The sequence below is a fragment of the Elaeis guineensis genome, chromosome 3 (assembly GCF_000442705.2).
Source record: "Elaeis guineensis isolate ETL-2024a chromosome 3, EG11, whole genome shotgun sequence".
NCBI classification, from domain to species: Eukaryota; Viridiplantae; Streptophyta; class Magnoliopsida; order Arecales; family Arecaceae; genus Elaeis; species Elaeis guineensis.
In genome coordinates, this window is record NC_025995.2 from 90,857,587 (window position 1) to 90,877,755 (window position 20,169).

At 38.9% G+C, this 20,169-nt stretch overlaps 1 protein-coding gene across 4 annotated transcripts; it reads right to left on the reverse strand.

Annotated features, from left to right (window-relative positions):
- On the reverse strand, positions 1-18,907 carry LOC105042047 (uncharacterized). Of its 4 annotated transcripts, none has more exons than XM_073253962.1 (11): positions 18,725-18,907; positions 17,610-17,973; positions 15,252-15,337; positions 14,990-15,098; positions 14,427-14,689; positions 9,613-9,744; positions 9,395-9,499; positions 6,332-6,478; positions 1,512-1,729; positions 1,250-1,403; positions 1-556 (listed from the first exon to the last, which is right to left on the reverse strand). In XM_073253962.1, the coding sequence occupies exons 2-11, from the start codon at positions 17,818-17,820 to the stop codon at positions 338-340; spliced, it is 1,644 nt and encodes a 547-aa protein (XP_073110063.1). In that variant the 5' UTR covers positions 17,821-17,973; positions 18,725-18,907; the 3' UTR covers positions 1-337. The 4 variants fall into 4 exon arrangements, with proteins under 4 accessions (XP_073110063.1, XP_073110064.1, XP_073110061.1 ...); XM_073253963.1 differs by having other exon boundaries at positions 17,610-17,987; XM_073253960.1 differs by having other exon boundaries at positions 17,610-17,987; positions 18,385-18,907.
- Positions 18,908-20,169: the final 1,262 nt, after the last annotated feature.

Sequence of the window (20,169 nt, forward strand, 5' to 3'; positions counted from 1 at the left end):
TTTGACCAAAAAGATGTCATAAATAATTTGAGAATTTTGCACTGATCCAGAGGGTACTGTTACTATGAACATAGGTACAAGAATAAAGTTATATGGCCTCTTGCATGTTAAATTATTGTTTTACCATGCGACCGACAACGCTAAAGACGGAACTATCGTGGAGCATTTAGCTGCACTCTTCTGTAACTCTAACAAAGCTAAGGCCCAAGGGCAGCAGAGTTTTCCCTGGTTGGTCATTATTCATATGAATCCCAACATATACAACAGTTCTGAAGTGAGCTTTTGAAAAAGAAACCAAACCAAACAGAAGCCTGTGGTTGCAATTAAAGCATAGAACTCATGCTCTGATCAAGAGCTCATATACATTGGTGTTATTCTCCCCACTGACTCGCTTCAGTGACTCAAAGCTCCTTCGACTTCCCAAGAAATCAATTCGCTTGAATGGCACAAAACCTCGTTCAATTGATTCTTTGCTAGCATAGAGAGACCGGAGCCGGTCAGCATACCTTGAGTCTGTGTGAATTGCTACGGCCATTTCATTTTCTGACATGTTCTCCTGAAAACAAAAGCAATAAAAAGGATCTAGGTTTGCTTCAATCTTCAATAATTTGGTGGTAGATTATTAAAAAAAAGAAAAGAATAGAAAAGCAAAACATGCCATGATACAAGCTGCTTATCTTGTGAATTAGCAAACAAGAAAATTTCGAGAGTAAATAAACACAGGTTTTAAATGGCATGATGCCAATTTTACAATTTAAGCAGGACTTATCAAATTTTCAGAAAACTTCTACCACTGACTCTAAACCTAATATCCGCCATCAATGAATTAATCAATTCATGAGGAAGGATCAGGCAAAGTAATGGCACACCCAGAAAACTGGAAGAACACTTGGCTAGAAGGGAAACCTACTCTAACTTGCTAGGTGTTTTGGAGACACTAGGTTGAAAGATGGAGAACCCTGATTCAGAAGCTTAAAGTTCAAATAGAATAGATACATTGGTCTTGCAAGCAATAATATACTCATTAGCTATCTTTTTAACTAGTTTCACATTTTTCTTTCAATGTGTCATATCTTACAATGGCAATCAACAAACCTAGCCAACAACCTATAAATGAAAATAAAGGCACAAGTGCACTTTTTTGATTTGTACTACGGAAGAAAGGACACTCTATACATGAAAAAAAATAAATGTTTATGCAGTAAGGTGTTAAATAAAATCTTAAATCCACAATGCTTTCAGTATATACCTGGTAGAAGTTGTAAATACGCTCCAGAACCTGTACACATGTAAAACCACCTTCACTGAAAAATGTTCTTGAAGAAGGTCCCAACTCACCAAAACGATCACATGGGAAGAGTATGGTAAGGAAGTGATTCTTAAAGATCACCTCCCTTTTTTCACTGTGCATGGATGAGAGTGCGGCTTTAGCTAACAGCAATCCAATTGATCTGACCACTAAAATTTCAAAAAGGAAAAGATGGTAGAAACAGTTCCAATAATTCAAATACCTTTCTCTAAGTGGGCGCGAGAAGTTGTCAAATGATGCTTCAGATTCCTTCCCATCACCCCTTGCATCAAAGAAAACAGAAGTATGTTGCTCACCAACATCATCTACAACAGAGGATTCTGTATAGATACATGCAGATGAAACTGGCTCGGAGATCGACCAGCAGATTGACTCCAGAAGGCTGCTAGGAGTAATTGGATGAATTGGAATTTGACAAGACTGGCTTCCAATAAGAGAGTAACAACATCCGTCAACGCAACTATCTCTGAATGGTTCTCATGGAGGTTTAATACAACAAGAATAAACAAATGCATTGAGAAAAATCTAATCAGAAAATTACAAAATGCATCTACTGCTGTGGTGCAGACCCAAAATTGTGACATAATGCATTATAGGTGGGCTGGAAACTAACCGAGCTGCTCATGAGTTGCTCGGGCTCATCTTGCCAAAAGCTCATTTGAGTTTGGCTCTACCAGGAACCTCAAAAAACTTCTTAAGCTAGGCTCATAAACAAGCCAAGTCTGAACATGAGCCGTCTGAAAGCATAAGGTAAGGCTCAACTTGGGTCCATAAAAATTCGGTCAGAGCATATATCAGTGGAGCTTGGACATTACACGGTAAGCTTGGCCCGAGCTTGAGCTGAGCTTGAGCAGCTTGTTGAAGTAATGAGTAGCTGAACCCAAGCAACAGCAACCTGTACTTAGCTCGGCTCGGCTCCTTTGCACCCCTAATCATAGCATGACAACTTAGAGATTTTTACTAGATTTAATTTAGTTATCAATTTTCTATATTTCTTTTTTATTCTGGTAATTTTTTAGTTTTGGTGGGTTATTTTGGAATCAAGGGTTGAGATATAAGATTTTAGCTTTTATTTGATAGCTTGGTATGGTCAATTATCACAGTGATACCATTCATGGCACTATTCATGCCAATAGTAACCATGGACGATAACTTTGTACGAGTGGAGATAGTTTTGAGATTTTGAAATAAAGTTAGGATTTTCTATTTATACAATCATAACTGTTCTATGAACATCATGTTTTGGTTAAAACAAAAGGACTCTGCAGAAATTAATGGCTGCTGCAGTTGCCAACTTGCATCATGCATGGATCTGGACAGGCTTCTAGGTGTGATTGCTAGGTCTCTGAAATGAGTCCAGATCTATCCTCCCCTATTCCATGAATTTTTCCTTTGATTTGTGCCTTCTTCTTAGTTTCCTTTATTTCTCTACATTGGGCTTTTTCCCATTTCCACTTTCGTGTGGAGTATCATAGCTGAATCCTATCTCTTGATCCTTATCAGTTTGCCACAAAACCCTCATCTCCATGAGATTATTCAAATTCCTAATTGTGTTATTTTTGCTAGTAGTTCATCTCTAAACCCTAAATCCTAGAATTTTAGATGGATTCTCTTTAATTGATTCCCCTTCCAGAAATTTTATTTTGGTAGTTCACTTAACATTGGAAAAAAAAGGGCCTGGTTTCTAATGAAGAGCAAGCCATTCCAAAATGTATAAATCCTCTTCATTCCCTAATTGAGCCACAACTTCATATTCTTCAGATTCATCTTAGCATCCATCAATTCTGTATTCAAATTCCTGCATTGTGACCTGAGTTATACGGCATTCCAGAACATTGCTCCATTGTGACTTGGGGGTCAGGGGTTCAAAACACGGAAACAGCCTCTCTATGCATAGGGTAAGGCTGCATACATTTGACCCTCCCCAGAGCCTAAAAAGGCAAGAGCCTCATGCACTAGGTGCCCTTTTTTATTTCAATTTTAATGAGCATTTGGGTCTGAATTGAATTTTCCAGCACACATCATAGCAGCCCTTTTGTAGACCCCAATATGTTCTCTTCCATAGACTGACCTACATTTGCTGCCCTTGCAGTAAAATGTTCTCTCATACATGTAAATATAACTGTAACCATACAATAACTTCCATTCTTTTTGAAATCTTTTGAGAGAGAACTTATGCATCAAAAACAAAAAAAAATAACACAACTCTGAAGAAAAGATAAATAATGTCCAAATATTCCTATTCTCCATTTGGTCTAAAGGTAGCAATGAACCCCATCACCCCCTTCACCATTCACCCAGCTCCCACCTCCTGCCCTTTTTATTGTCATGCTCCCTACCCTTCCTCCGCCACTCCATCTTTCATGCTCCCTTCTTCCACCTTGGTCGCTCTCCCAACCTCCACTCCACCTAACCTTCATCTATCCTACCTCCATGGCCCCATCCCTTCTAAACATCCTTTTCCAACCTGCCTCTGCCCCACTACCATGTTGTCACCGTTGCTCTAGTCTTCCATCCAGCTATGCTTCTGCACCGACCTCAAGCTAGATTTTTATCTTTGCCTCCTCCCTACCTTCCCACCAATTGCAACAGTCTTTGTCCTTTAATGCTAGTTGGAGCACTATTGTTTGTAGGAAGCAAAGTCAGATCTCTCAAAAGCTACTCTTGGGATGAAGTAGCGAGTAGCTCCTTGTGCTCACTTCCCTCTCACCCCTCCAGCACCTTGCTACTTCCCTCTCGCCCCTCTGGCACCTATACACGAGAGGGTGCATGTTTCAGATGCACAAATCTTAGGCACACCAAAGGTAGCGTAGAAAAACCATCCTCACCTTGAGGGCCTCTTCGTCCTTAAGCTCTCTTCAACCTCATCAACCTCCCTCCCACTCAAATCTCCCTCCGCTTCTTCCTCTTTTACCTCCTGCCACTACAACTTTTGGCCATATCCATTCCCTCTCTTCCCCACCCCATCATGCCAACTATGCACCTCCTTCTCTACTTCCCCTTCATCTATGGCCCTGACTGCTCCTCTCCAACTCCTCCCCCCCCCCCCACAAAAGCCTTCCATGTTTTCTCTCCAATATGCCTCATTTGTCATCGCTACCACATAGGAAGTCATTGGCAGATTCCGCAAACTCTATAGATCTACCATCATCAAGCTCAAATAAGTGCAAGCGGGCAGGACAATTTCATGTGCGGACATCTACACTGCGCTTACTGAGGTCCCCATAACCTTGGCTTTGCATGGGAGATGAAGTATCTTTCCAGTGGAAAGTTTTTAGCTGCATCCCATTGGTTCAAGTCAGCCATCCTAAAAGCAACCAGCACATTTGATTTGTTGTATGGAACTACTGAAGCTCATGCTGATGGACACCATCCTCTTTGCCAAAATCAGGCCATCTCTCTACCACCAATTTAAAGAAAGAATTCAGAGGAACAAAGCTACCAGTCAAGAAGCTGGCATAATGTTCTAAGGAGATGGGTTTCACCTCCTCTTACAACTCAATGACTAAAGGCACTGAGTCCTGAGGATTTAAAACATAAATATTGGAAACTTGGACTGCCATCGACAAAAAAGGTGGTCAACTTCTTGAAAAAGCTGACAACAAAGATCTAAAAGACCTATCCTCCCAAATTACTAGCTATAGTTCAAATACCATTCAAAAATGCAACTACCAAAGCTTAAACTTTGTATTGTCCTACCCTCTAATCCTCACTATTGTTACTTTTTCCTTTCCTAAGCTAAGTCTTGCTTTACATTTTTGAGCCCTCCATCATTGTTGCTAAACTTCCTCTTAAGCTCCCCCTGTGTCTCTACCAACTCCTCTTCCCAGCCCTCTCTCCATTTCTCACTTGCTGCACACCTGCACCTCCCCCTCCCTTTCCCCAGTGCCTCATCTATATATCCCACCATGAAGCTTGTATCATCGAACATTCAAGAACTTGGACAACTACTTGAATCAGAAAAAAGAACTTGGACAGCTACATAAGAAGAGAGTAGTTAGAGATGTGGTTATCAAGTCCTAGTGTGATCTCATCTATATACAGGAATCCACAATCTTATATCCTCACTTGCAACTACTTGCTCTCAGAGGCAAAAGAATTAACTTGTGGTGCCATTTAAATGCCATAGGGACTGTTGGAGGAATCATTACAGGCTAGAATTGCCTGCTCTTCAAGAATATCAGATGGCATCCTAGTTTTTCCCATCTTCATCGAGTTGGAAGATTTATCTTTGAAATGGAAGAGTTTTGCAATACCCAGCTGGAAAACAGTAGATCGTCTATTGCTTTCCCATCCTTGGTCAAGAGATTAGGGAAAACTCAACTGCCTACTCATCAAGCTTTCACCACTGTCAAGTTCTTTTCATGCTGTCTAGTCAGACTGGAAGAGTATCAGGATTCCCAAGTACAGAGCCGTCCAGATGCAGTGGTTGATGACAGTCTCCTGGGCAAACAAAATCGGCGAACATTCCTTCAAAAAACTCAGTGTGGAGAAGGTTCATAAGAGAAGCTCTCTTGTCTTTTAGTGTGTGGGGTTTACTCACAAAGAAGCAAAAAAAGACCCACAGAATTGTGAAAGATGCCCTATCAAATCACCTTTGACTTGTATGTTGATTGTTTGATTGATGCGAGGGCCTTAGAGCCTAGTCTTGAGTGTCTTCATTGATCCAAGGATTGACTCGTCCCACTTACTCACTGTTATTTCTCTCTCTTGTTTCACCATTGCTACTATGCTGCAATACTTCTCCAATGTAAGGTTTCACTATTCTGATGAAAAAATAAAGATGGGCCATTCCATACTATTCTCAAAAAAAAAAACCTATGAAGTAAAGATGAATTCCAACCCCCCCCCCCAACATATATATATAATAACCACTCATCGATGAGAGAAACATACCAAATGGAAAACACATGTAGATTTATATGGGCCTAAACAATAAGTAAAAGCCATCCACTCCATAAAATAAATTAAAATTTTCAAGCGAAACCAGGATGCACAAGATGAATGATCAATTATACTTACTTGTATACGTCGACAACGACGACGTCTGACATCCAATTTTGCCAAATCAACATTTTTTTGTCTCCCTTCAAGGCTTTCTTTGTTTTTGCCATCAGCAGTTCTCTTAGAATTTAAAGCAACATGGTGGCCACTTTCTCCATATGTATCCTAAAGAAATAAAAATAAGATTAAATCAAATACTACCTATAAAAGAATTTAAGTCAACGACCTACATAACATGTGATAAAACTGCACATACATGCATATATACATATATACATACTTCAATACATACACATATGCATATGTATGTATGTATGTGTTTGTATAGACAAAGATACACATATCCGTGCACTGCTTCAAATTCGTCCTTAATGGCTGAGCATTGAATTGGCAACTTAGGGTGCCATAAATGAAAGATGAAAATACCACCCCTCGATGCTATTGATCTTTCCTGATTAAGGTTTTCCTTTGTTAGATGGAAATGAAAGTATCATCGTGTGCTAACTAGATCATAGTAACAGCGACTAAGGTTTTAAATCCTGTGGGACAGAGATGTCCTGGTATCTCTATGGAATGGGATGCCCCACTGTCCCATCTCGTCCTGACAGCCGTCTTGGTCATGCATCTCTATAGATATCCCCATCTCTCTCCCCTTTTTCTTTCCTTTCTTTTTTCTTTTATTCCTTCTTATCTTTCTTTTTCTTCTACCGGCATTTCTTTCCTTTTTTCTTTCTTTTTTTTATCCCCTCGTATCTTTCTTTTTTTTCTTTTTCTTCTTCTTTCTCTTTCCTTTCTTTCTTCTTTCCTTCCTTTCTTTTTTTTCTCCCTTCCTTTCTTTCATTTTTCTTCTTCTTCTTTTTCTTTCACTTTTACTCTTTTCGTCTTCCTTCTTTTCTTTCCTCTTTTCTTCTTCTTTCCCTACATAGATGGATTTTGGAGTCCGATCCATCCTGGTCCCGTTTTCACACAGCATAGGACGGCCAGGACACCCTTGTTTTGCTGGGATGTAAAACCATGATGGTGACCACTCTAGCCTTTATGAAACTTTGGATGTTCTTTATTAAGTCTGACATGAATAGAAAGCAAAATGGAAAGAGTGCCAGGCAATGAGAAAACAAGTGCAAATTCAAAGAAAATGACAATGCAGAAAGAAGCCAATGCCCATGACAAAAATTAAAGAGACATTGTACCAACAAGTTACATATACAAATGAACCACTAGATTTTCCACATGAGAGCCCTTCGACACCACAGATTCTCCTACAAGTTTTACTTTGTATTCTTTGCAACCAAAATTCTTGCTTAAATCCCTGAGTAGCAGCATTTTTCTTGGCAATTGCTTCTTATGTGCCAAGGACAAGAATATAAAAACATGGGAGAATCTTGACTCGGTCCTTACTCCCTTTATTGTGTCGTCATAAGTCCAACATGAACTTTGACTTGACCATTTCAGAAAAGTAGGGATGTCACTATTGTCCTGTTGTACACCTTTTTAACCTGTATCACATATATGCAGCAACACTAGATGGAGCTGGCATGCAATAGATCTTCTCCAGCTCAGTTTTCATACTCATAATTCTTGACACATAAAAGATAAGTTAGACTAATAAAAGTTCCATTATATAGCTCCAGGTAACATATCTGAATCCACCCTTGCGGAAATTGGCTCCAAGTGATGGGCAAAAGATGTTATTTAACCCTACTATGCTATTGACTTGCTAGATGACTTTGTTGGCAAACCTAAAGTAGCTTGATTGCCATAACTAGCACAGCACAGCCCATGTCAAATACTGACACTGCACAGGTCTGAGCTGTCAAAATCACCAAAAAGAAGTCCACCATTGTGTTGATTTAAAGTGAGGAACTTGACAGGATGAACCTAAGTAACTAGAATAATTCTTTTGCAAGTTTACATGATTAGAGAGTAAGATGAGATGGTGAACATCAATAAAGGTTAAACAGGGGCAAGCCAGCCCCAAATTAAATACATCTGCTAGAAGTTTTAATGTGGTAGAGCATCTTAGCTACTTGAAAGACAGCGGTATTTTGTTGTTTTAAGCTGTCTGGCTGATAATAAGTTCAGACTTGTGTCACAGTGCTCCATTTTCATTCTGGGACCCACAATCTGGAAGATCGTTCATCTAAGTAGTCAGCTATGTAAACAGCTGATCCTATTCACATGAGAAACAAGAGCGGCTGAGATGACCTAATAATGGAACAGCTTGAGATTTGGCTAGGTGCCTATTTATTAATATTTCGTCAGCCACAGATCCCTGATGGTTAGCCTGCCACTCCTGCAGTGGCAACTCTTCTCGCTTTCAGCTTTATTCCTCTCACATCTCATGCTATCTGCTTTTTGTATTCTCTTTGAAGAGCTTCAATGGAGTCCAATACCAGTCATGACGTTTAAACAACCAAGAAGATTTTTCAGTTTTCTAAAAGGAAAACAAATGCTGCTGAAATTTTGGACATTATCATATATCCATAACCATCAAACTTTGATCCAACTATTTGTGATCGACTATAGAGATCCTCCCTCACCCAAACTTAGATGACCTTTGCTATTATTTCAAGCTTTTTGATATCCTTTCTTGCAACTGCCATCCACGTTACCTAAGATACTGCCCTTTTTTTCCAGTACCTTCAACATGGGTTGAAGTTCCTTCTTTTTAGGTGCCCCCTAATATCTTTGTTGTTCATTCCCATACCATCTAAACTGATTCGCCAACACTTTACCCTTCATTTATGCAACTCCTATAGCTCCAATAGTATACTGCAATTGTTACCCTACCATTCCTTTAACACATATCCATCTCAACATTTTCATTTCTACACAACCATCTAAATCACTTCTCCATCACTTTACTTTGGACACTCTTTATTGCCAAATATTCTGATCCGTACAAGTCCAGCCAAGATGAAGACAGCAACATACAAGTTTAGGGGAGAATAAACTTAACAAACCTTACAAAACAATATAATATCAATAGTCCATAGCAGGATGAGTTATACAAGAGCTCAAGAATAGAAAGACGTATGTAAAATTGTTAAAAGAGGGAACTAGAAGAACCTCTCCTGCTACCTGAGCATTTTCGAGAACTATGGCTACCTGCCTGGCAAGATCAGAAGATAAGTGCACAAGCCGCTGCAAGCACTTCTCCTTTGCTGTTTTCAGGACCCACAGTGGCTGGATCATTTCAAAAATGAATAAAGCTACACAACAATATGAAGACATAACATTTAAAAGAAAAATAAGTAAGACAGTTCACTATAATAGAGACATGATGCGGCAGTTCTTACAGTTACAAGGCTATTGGTGTGGCCAATGTATCTTTGGACAGAAGGTCCTTCACAAACAACATGACTTGCATGGCAACCAACAAACCAGTGATCCAACAATGCTGCACCTTCGTCGGTCGCAGCTTCAATGACCTGGGGAAGTAATGTTAGACAAGTAATGTTAGAGAGATTCATTCTGTAAACAATCAAACAGAGAATTTTACCATATATGTTCTAAGGATAAATCCAAAGAATATCTACATATGATAGCAAGCATAAACACCCATCACAAAAACAAGTGAACACCAACGAGCCTAGCATGAGACTAAGCTTGCTAAAAGAACTCTGGTTTGCACTGCTCGTGATTAGCTGTCTATATTTTAATAGCCAGAATTTTCTAACTAGCACACCTGCTTCAGAATCTTCTACAGATCTCAAGTGTGAGCCTGTTTCCTAAAGGTTTCCCCATTTCGGGTGTTTCTAAAATATTCACTTTCCCACATCCACACCCACATTTCTGGCAACTAAGGTCTATATGCATAGCTCAAGCAAAAAAAATCATGGGATACAAGAAACTGAGGCCCAAACCTCGAACCATTTATTAGCTAAACCTAATCTTTGGATCATCTTTTATGGACTTATTTCCAGTTTGGAATAGCAAAAGGATGGTTGCTATTTAATAGCTGATTAAATAGACACAGTACAATGCATCAGAAGCAACTTGCAGTTGTCCCTATCAACTAGAATGAGCCAAAACAAGGCCTTTCACATGAAGTCTGGCGATTATTGCTTGAGGGGGTAGTAATGCCATGGCCATCCACAGAAAGAAACTTTAGCAAAAGAACTCCAGTATAGAGGTCTTTCTCACCACAACCAACTGTTCAACAGCTTCACTTCCCTCTAGAACATCCACCTTAACCAAGGTATGTTAAACCATCCCAAACTGCTCGGTTCAGTTTGCACCATACCAGATAGGGCTTAACCAGGATGGTTCGGGCTTCAAAAGTGGCACAATGAGATGAACTAAGCCAAATTGGGCTGAACCGAATGCTTTCACCCGATTTAGGCTGGCATTAATCAGCATCTGCCGGTTCGCCCAAAAGTCTCGACTCCGAAGCCCTGGCAAAAGGGCTTCCTGACCCTTTTTCTCCTCACTTCTTCAATGATGGTTGCTAGGATAAGAGGGGGAGAGAGAGGAGGAGGAGGAGGAGAGAGAGGGGAGGGGAGGGGGGTGTGGGAAGGGAGGCATCATGGTTGTGGCTAGAGCTGGTGTGAATGATGCATACAGTGGATTGTTGGCTCTGGATCTGGTTGCTTCTAGATCTATCCCAAGCATTCAGGAGGGCTGCTGGGTGGTGGTGGCATGTAGCCGCTTCAGCGAGGGATGCCCCACTGGGATGGGCTATCATGCAGAGATAACCTCTGGCGCATGAAGCGCCTCACCATGGATTGGATCAATGCACCATCGTGGCTGTCCATCTTCAATGGACCCTAGAGCATTCTAATCTTGTGCCCCACCTTGATCCAATAGTTAGAAATGGTTAGTGTTTCATTTTTTTTCCTCTTTCTGAGAGAGAGATTTTTCTTTTCTAGAATTCCAAAGGTAGGAAAAGCCATAATGTCTGATATTTGGGATTATTTTGTTGAAAAAAATCTGGCACCTGCAGACTGACACATTGCTATGTACACGTGTTGGTATGACAAGGTACTGTAATGTACTGACTTGGCACGTAGCAGGTACGAGTCACGATACCAAGTCCAATAACCTTGACCTTAATCAAAAGCAAGACCGGTACCGGTACCGGACGACGTGCCAGTGCCAGACCGGTACGGTACGGTACTGGTACCGTACCGACATACGGTATGCCTAGGCGTACTGGTCCAGTACCGGTACATAATATTTTTTTCGATTTTTAAATTTTTTTTTTGGATTTTTGAAGTTAATAATTGATAAATACAACCTTAATATGGCATTATATTGCATATTATTGACATATTTGGGTTCAATTTGGAGTTAGGTTGCGGTACAAAGACTCTTGATCCAAACTTTCAAACATATATTTATTTACATTATATTTCAACTATGTCATCTTAAAACTAAAGAAAAAATATATAAAATACGCATTAAAATGTATCTAAATATTTAAGTACAAAGCGCAATAACTGATATACGAACCTTAAGATGTACTCTGCATTTAATTTCTTGTCGAGTGTCTGTGACGCTCGTAAATGTCTGGATCATCAACATAGTCTGAAGGGATATCAGTCCAACCCTCTAGCCAAGCTGCACTGTACTCTCGAATATTCATCATCCCATAAGGCATCCTCTCTGGATTGTAAGACATCTCAGACCTCTCGCTAAAATTCTGACTCTGAGAAGTATCCTCGAAATGATGGTACGGTTGTGGAGAAGTCCATCCAAATATGCCAGTAGCAAAATCTAATCCGTAAGATGTTCCAGACTGCATAGGGTAGTAACCACTAGAAGATGATGCCTCGGATGCACCATATGCATATGGATCATAAAGTGGCTGTGGATAATAGGATCCATAATGCAAGGATGATCCAGATACATCCATGGACCCTACTCCACGTACAAGATCGTCCGCAGTATATATATATAATTAAAATATATGCAAGTATAACAAAACACAATAGTTTAATGATAATTAAAATAATTATATATAATTTTATAATAATTTTAATAATTATTTTAAAACTTATAAATTCAAAATAAATATGTTATATGCTTCAAATAATATTTTTAAATTAACTAAAATATAACATTATTTTTATATATTTTTATTTTATAATTAAATTTTTAATTTAAATAATTAAAAAAATAATTTTTTAATTTCAAATATTTTAAAAAAAATTTGAGATTAGATTTAAGTAGCTTGAATCATTCTAAACATGATTTTCAAACTCTAATTTTTTTCCTTAAATTTATTTTTTTAATTTTTAAATGAATAAATATATAAAAATATTTAAAAAATATATAATTAATAAAAATTAATAATTTTGATGTCATCGTGTAGATTTTCCAAAGATCTATCACATATAATTAAATTATACCAAAATCATAAGATTTTGGCATGATTTTCTCTTATTTTTATTTTACCTCATTTTTATCCTATTTCTAACAACAAAAATAAAAAAAAATATTTACTAACAAAATAACAGATTATCTTACCTCCGGCCAAAGATCAGCCTCTTCTCAAATTACTCCTCCAATTTCACGAAATTTTGCCTTCTTTTCTAATTTTTTGGAGGTCTCAACGATTAAGTTGCCCACAGCTATGGGTATTTTCTGAGAACTCTCAAAGAACACCGAAGGTCTGGTGCTTATTAAAGCACCAGGCCCTCCCCCCATGTGAAGTGGGCCACATCCATTTCTCTCCCCCCTCCCTCCCCCCAACCCCGTGAAAAGGCCCCCACCTTCCCCCCTCCCCCCTCCCCCATGTGAAATAATCCCCTGGGCGGTACGGTTCGGTTCACCCCGAACCGACGGCAAACCGAGCTATACCGCTCGATTTCGGGCGGTATGGGCCCGAACCGCACCGAACCGGGTGGTTCGGTGCGGTTCGGGGTCGTTTTCCAAAAAACAGGCCCGAACCGGACCGGTAAAGGATCGGTACGGCTCGATACGTCCCGTATCGGACAGTTCGGTTCGGTACGGCAAACCCTGATCAAAAGCATTAGCTTTCAGAAATCTATATGGCCCTGTATCGCTTACTCTATACCGCACCAGTTGGAAACTAGTACACGACATCTCTCAATATGGTTTTGCAGGTAAATTTTGGCCCTGTATCGACCCATAGTACCATACCACTCAGTACAAATTTTCCTAGCCCATGTGAACCAACAAGTTCCAGCCCATGCCAACCCCATATCTTGGTACATATGATAACAGCCAGTGACCAGTATAGGTTCCTAGCCAGATTTTAAGTCCTTGCTTAGAAGTTACAGAATAGAATGTTGACTGCATGTCATGGTCAAGACCTCAATGCTGCATTAGTCTATCTATAGACCCCCAAGCTTTTAACAGAGTAAGCTACCTAGCCACTGAAGCCCCAAGCACCTATGTGAGTAAAGCACTTCTCACGTCCAAGTTGATGGTATGCATGAAGTACAAAATGCACCTCAAGTGCCCTTGTGGCTTGTAATGACTGATTTTTAGCAGAAGCCCAAGCTCGTACCTGAGGCCTATGAGGTTTATTTAACTATTTAAACTAAAAGATGAAGGGACTAGGACTCAAACTTGAACATTCCACATAACTTTTGTCAGAAATGCACAAATTGGCTCACCTCCATAGGAGTTCTCAAATCCACTGCTTTTAGACATAGCAGACATACTTCATATGAAAAAGTGGGGGGAAACACCTATAGATATAGTAAAATTGAAGTTTGTCTTTACTAGTGTGGATGAAATTTTGCTTCCATTGTAGACCTAGTTTTTCAAATAAACTCCAACACTCAATAGTTTAATGTTCTCAAATGTTATCATTTCTAACTTAAATGCACAGTTTGCTTTGTTATAATGCCAGTTGCTAAAACTGGAACATGGTTCATCAAAATGGATGACTATGGAGACAAACAAAATCAAAGTCAATAGTCAAAGAACACATTGAATGTCTTAACAATATAGAAATATCATATTCTTTGAGCAGTAATAAAGTTTAGCATGAAGATCCATTCAAATAAATAATGTAAAAAGGAAAAGAATGATTTGCATGCAGATGGATCCATCTAAAATGAATGAAAATAAAAATTGCAACATGATCCACTAAAATAAAATAGGAATATAGTAATACTTCATATAAGTCAAATTCTACCTTCTTCTTCAGTTCATATGATACTCCTGAATCAATGTAGATGCAATCATTCGAAAAAACAGATCCACCAGCCCTTATCTCTTTTACAGAAGAAGGTAGTTGAGGTTGCCCAGTTGTGTTAGAAGACCTTTCATCCTCAAAGGCTATGGCAGGAAGGCAGGATTTTTCACTGCCAGGAAGCCCAACAAGTCGATTAAACTCCCCTGATGGTAAGCCACTCTCTCCGACACTTTTAATTCTATAAAGAGATTCGTTTAGCCTCGCTGTTGCAGGCAGGACCAACAAACAAATAAAGATCAATAGGAATAGACAAACTTACAAGAATTAAAAGTAGTTCACTTGTTCATACTTCCACTCCACATTTTGACAGTCATAATTCACCACATAATGCTGAAGACTATAAATGGTTGAAAGACATATTCCCTATTTCCAAATCAATAGAGATTCTAAAACAATGATGAACTCCATATAACAGTGAAAGCAATGCTCAATAATTTCATGTTCTTTCTGCGATTACATTAGCATGAAGAAAGTCGAGACAATATCATAAAATTAATACTCACTGTTTTTCTTAACACTGTCAACAAACCAGCCGAGTGTAACAATTAATAGCCCATTTTTCGATCCATACTTCAATGCATGTTCAAACTTGCGTCCACCAAAGCTGTAGAACTGTTAAGGGCCCATAGGGTCCGATATTTGCATTCTAATACAATATTAGCAAGGAAAAAATAAAAATTGTTTCAATTATATTGCAGATTTAGAAAAATCAGATTCACCAAAAACAGAAACCGATATTTTTCCTATTATATAGGATATCTGGACCACAAGATGAGTACACTGAGGATGCAAACTGGCACTATATTGACCACCTAGTCTCTCTGTTGCAGCCATGACTTGTTTTCTTGCTTCTGCCACCAAGGAAAAAAAAAAACTTTATGAAATGTTCCAATGAAGAGGCATGATGGTTAAGAGAAGTGTAGTATGATAAAGTCAAAATGAACTGAGCCAAAATGAACGAGGTACAAATCCTGTGCAGAAAAATGCTGCAAGAAAGTGGTTCAGTCATGGTGATCTAACAGAAAGTAAACATAATAAGCTGGAAACTTTGACTGACCCACACAAATAGTCCTGACAGACAATTTTAGGAGAAAAAGGAGTTACAAAGAATGCCCTATTAACAGACCTCTATAACACACTCCAACTCTATAGTGGTTGTAATTCATCATCATTTGATTGAGACTCTGTAGTGGCTGCAATTCATTCCTTGAGTACAAGCTCATAGCACACTTAGGTCACAAATATATTTACACTTTTAATTCTAAAATCAAAACTGAGCAAAAGTATCATGCATGAGAAAAGATAGAATCACAACATTGTTTTCCTGTTTGTCTTTTGATGAAAAATAAGTATCACATCTGTTGTCCTCAACATTCCCATGTTATGGTTTTAGTTGTGTCGAGGACAAGGCTGGATACAGGAAGCCACAAGCAATGCATCTAAAAGAGTAGATGTAAGGCAGTGGATACTTACAGATTGTCACAGAACATGCTTTAGATAGATTATTATGTTCAACCTTTTTTTAAAGAAAATACAAGTATAGTGTCAGGTTGTCCTGCAACATGCCAGATAAGCCCATTTGACTAATAAGTTTGACTTGGCACTAAAAGGCTACCATGGTGAGTCAGGTCAATATCAAAATATAGTGCCAGTTGCCTAAAGAGATGTTCATAACTACACGAAGCAAACTGTATGTATAGACTTATCATGAGATCAGTCATGCAATCCTGGTTTTCAAAATATGAAAGCAATAGAATAGCCATTACGTAATTGTCTGGAACAAATAATGATTTTGCAAGCAGTTCCAGTCACATGTTACAACCCAAAAACAAAATCAGAAAGTACCATTGCATCTATACATGGTCTACACTTCAACTGATAAATTAATTTATCATTAACAACATGTGCAAACATTAGAGACCAGCCCTCAATCTGAAATAAGCCTTCTACAAAGTAAGCTGAATCTTTGTCCAAGAAAACTTTGAACAGGAGGGTAGCAAACCATGAACCTAGAAGGTCGATTGGCAAGGAGGAAAGACCTACCGTGTGCACGTGTGCATGCTAGTATTGTCACCTATGAGCACTTACACATAGAAGCTTTTTTGGGATTAGGGGTTAGGCAGAAGATGCATAATATGTTAGTTGGCTATGAAGAGGTTGTGACACATTGGACTAAGTGACAGCACAAGTTAGCTATGCACTGAACAACTTTGTGGAGAGCTACTTGCTTTTTGCCCCCAGGCCTAGCAACTATCCATCAGGTCTCATTAAATGTGGTTGGGAGATCATTTGAAAACTGCAAACAAGATGACTCAAAGCATAAAGGTCATTATTTCCCAAACTTGTTCCTCGAAGTGACTATCTTGAAGATCCCTTCAACCAATAGACTACTAGGGTTAAAGAGCTTAGTCCACCATCAGTGCTCTCAGCGTGTCACTTGGTCAACGAACATAGAAGGACAAGCTTACAATATTCTACAGGCAAACACCCTCCATACACCTTAAATGGTGATGGCAATTGCTTCCAACGAAAGTGACTCAAAATTGACCAGGAGTTGAAGGATCCACTGATCTATTAACTTATCATGCTGTAGTAAGATCATAACTTTGCTTGGACCAGGCTTCACAACCATGGTTTTCTACTGACGGGAAATTTCTAAGTCAATTGGAACCAACACGTTAGACGGCTATAGAGCAGTGCTCTAGGGGTGATGCACCACAAGGTAAGGGTTAAAGTAATCTAGAGGCAACTGTAGGGTCTATGCATCATGTGGCATGTAGTCATCCTATGAATTGAACCACGTCTTAAAAGTTGAACCTCCAAATGTTGACCACCATTCATCTGGACCACTTTTGCACCACTGGTACTTTTAGATGTTCCGTAACACACAAGACAAACATCTGATGAATGAAGACAGAGAAAAACAGCTAAGTAGGTAATCAAACAATTCTTGCGAAAAACAGCTAAGCGGGTAATCAAACCATTCTTTTTTTTTTTTTTATCAGAGCAATCATAATGACGCAATTATGGAACTCACAAGGGAGGGGGAAACAAAAGGAAAAAAGAAAGAGCAAAATAGAAGGGAAATTAACACTCATAGATGGTGGTGCAATCTGTAATTACCTTTAGAGAGCCCCGTGACGCATATGACAAGACCAGTAAAAGGCCCTACAACCGACGGAACTCTAGGTTCAGACTGCGGGGGGGCTGAAGAAGCCGGGGACATCATCTCGGTGGGTCTCAGAAAATTCAATGAGGGAAAGGAAGTGGAGGAACCAACAAAGAGCCTTGAACAGCCAATGCTGCTGACCACTTCCACTTTACCACCAGTCATAATAATCACAATCTCCTTCCTAACCTAAGCCAAAAAGTTCAACTTGGAGCAGAGTAGGAATCATATGATCTCCACAAAAGCCTCTCCTCTCAACATATTCCCAAAGTTGTGAAGTGACTCAAATACCAAACTTTGCCATCGTAGTCACTCTACCTGCAACGAAAGAACTGCATAGTTTAATTCAAACTTTCAGTATTAAGTGTAATTCCAACAAAAGAAAAAAAAAAGAACCTAATTGAAACAAAATAACAGAAAAAGAAAGAAAGAATAAAACTTGGTGGATTCTTCAGAATGTCTTATGAATAAGAGAAGCTGCCAAACTAATATTTTGGATCAAAGCGGAGGAAAAAGAGTTCCAAAAAAATAAAAAATCAAGAAAGCATATATTTCCGAACTAAAAAATTCGATTTTGAACTTCAAATTCCCGCCACAAGAAGAGACCGTGCGAATTCTAACTTCTAACAAGGGGAAAATGAGTGCTACTACTTACAGAGATAAGAAAAGATATCTAAACGAAATCACAGCAAGAAGACTAACTTCTCCAAATAAAAAACGAATCCTCACCTGAAGAACACCGAGATCCCTGACGAAAGTCTCGGGCCAATCCTTCCACACCACCAAACAAACACCTAGAATCACTCATATATACTTATACTCCTCCAGAACCCTAGCTTAAAAGAACCGACCAAAAACCCTCGAGACATCGCCAAAGAGCAATTTGGAAAGATACAGACCATCAATTACTCGACGAAATGACGAAAGGAACATCTTTCAAAATCCTATGAGATCAAGATCGAGATTTCGAGAGGATTAAACGCCGATTTTGCATTGCGATGTCCGAGGAGAGTAAGTTTAAGGTGTAGAGAGTATTAAAAAGTGGGGGTATCGAGGGACGAGGAATTACCCCCTCCACTTGCGGTTGCTGCGGGGAAGGCGAAAGCACGAGACTCACCGGGCATCCGTTGGGCTTGGAATTAGCAGGGGTTTTGTGATAGGAGGAAAGAGGTTGGAGGTAAATGGACGATTATGCTCCAAGAATTACGGAAGGATGCCATTGGTCGTGAAACATAGGACGAGGTTATTTTTCCAGGTATTTGACTTGGGGAAATTCTATCTCATAGATCATGTGCAACTATGTAGGAGTCACCTGCTTGTTTTTGTAGTACGTTCGTTTTTTGTTGTACGCTTATAATGGCTGGAGAAAGGGTTGTCAATGGATTGGGAAATGCCATGGTGGTCCAATATTCCTCCTTTGTTTACCAGCAATGATGGTGTACCAGCTTTGCAGTGCAATTTGACCATTACAACCACCCTTTTGAATTGTTGCTCTAGGTTGGCACAACAAATTAAAGGGAGATATTAGTATGGTGTCACGGTATTGCCATTCTTAGTCATGTAGGATACCAAAATTCTGTAAGAATATCTTTCTATTGATGAAATTCTCTTTCCTCTCTGAGACAGAATGAAATATGGTGGTGGAAGCTAATTTGGCAATCTTTCATTTGTTCGAATAATATCAACGTCAATTTCGACATGACTTATTAAGCAATTAGGCATGCTAAAAATTGGCTTGATATGAAAACTCAACTCAATTTATTCCTGTTTGAGCCGGGTTTGGATTAGGGATTCTTTTTATTAGAGTTGCATACCGGCCATATTTTATAATCCAAACTTTAAATCGGTTATAAATTAAAATTTCCAGCCAATTTAGGTGTATGGGCTCAAAGTTCTACTCGAGTTACAATGATTTAATTCAGGTTCTTATGGCTTTGATAAATTATTTTTTGGGATGATTGAAATTTTTGTAGATTGTTTTGAAAATTAGCTGACTACAATTATAATGATTAGATTTAAAATGTTAGATTAGGTCCAGGAGGGGTTAAGTTTTCCGGACGTATTTGGCGGTCGTCTATTGGCTAAGGAGCCAGGGATCCATGTGATATACATTGGTCCCAACCCCCAGGCACATGATTAGCCTCTCAAAGCTTTTCATTTCTTGCGGTTTACGGTCGTTTTCCCCGACGAAACCACCCGTTGGACCGGCAACCAAGGACTGCGCCGCTGGCCAATTGCAATACTGCTGCATTTTGTGCAACAGTACATGCAAGGGCCGGAAAGAATTAGGGAAAATTTAAAAAATATTTTATTTAAAAAATATAAAATAAATATTATCTATTATTATAATATTAAATTAAATATTATTATAATTATTATTAATTATAATATTATTATTTTAAATCTTAGAAGAAGCGTGATAATATTGGTGGTTACAACTTGCAACTCTCTAATAAATAAATAAATATTAATTTTTAATTCAGACATCTCAATTGCTCCTCTTCTTTAAATAAA

What these genes read in the sequence shown, in the direction of transcription:
- LOC105042047 (XM_073253962.1), bottom strand. Translation starts at nt 17,820, where the DNA reads ATGACTGGTGGTAAAGTGGAAGTGGTCAGCAGCATTGGCTGTTCAAGG. An exon ending in CTCAGTGTACTCATCTTGTG is followed by an intron (nt 15,099 to 15,251) that starts GTCCAGATATCC and finishes GGCCCTTAACAG; the next exon opens with TTCTACAGCTTTGGTGGACG. An exon ending in TAGTTCTCGAAAATGCTCAG is followed by an intron (nt 6,479 to 9,394) that starts GTAGCAGGAGAG and finishes TTATTTCTTTAG; the next exon opens with GATACATATGGAGAAAGTGG.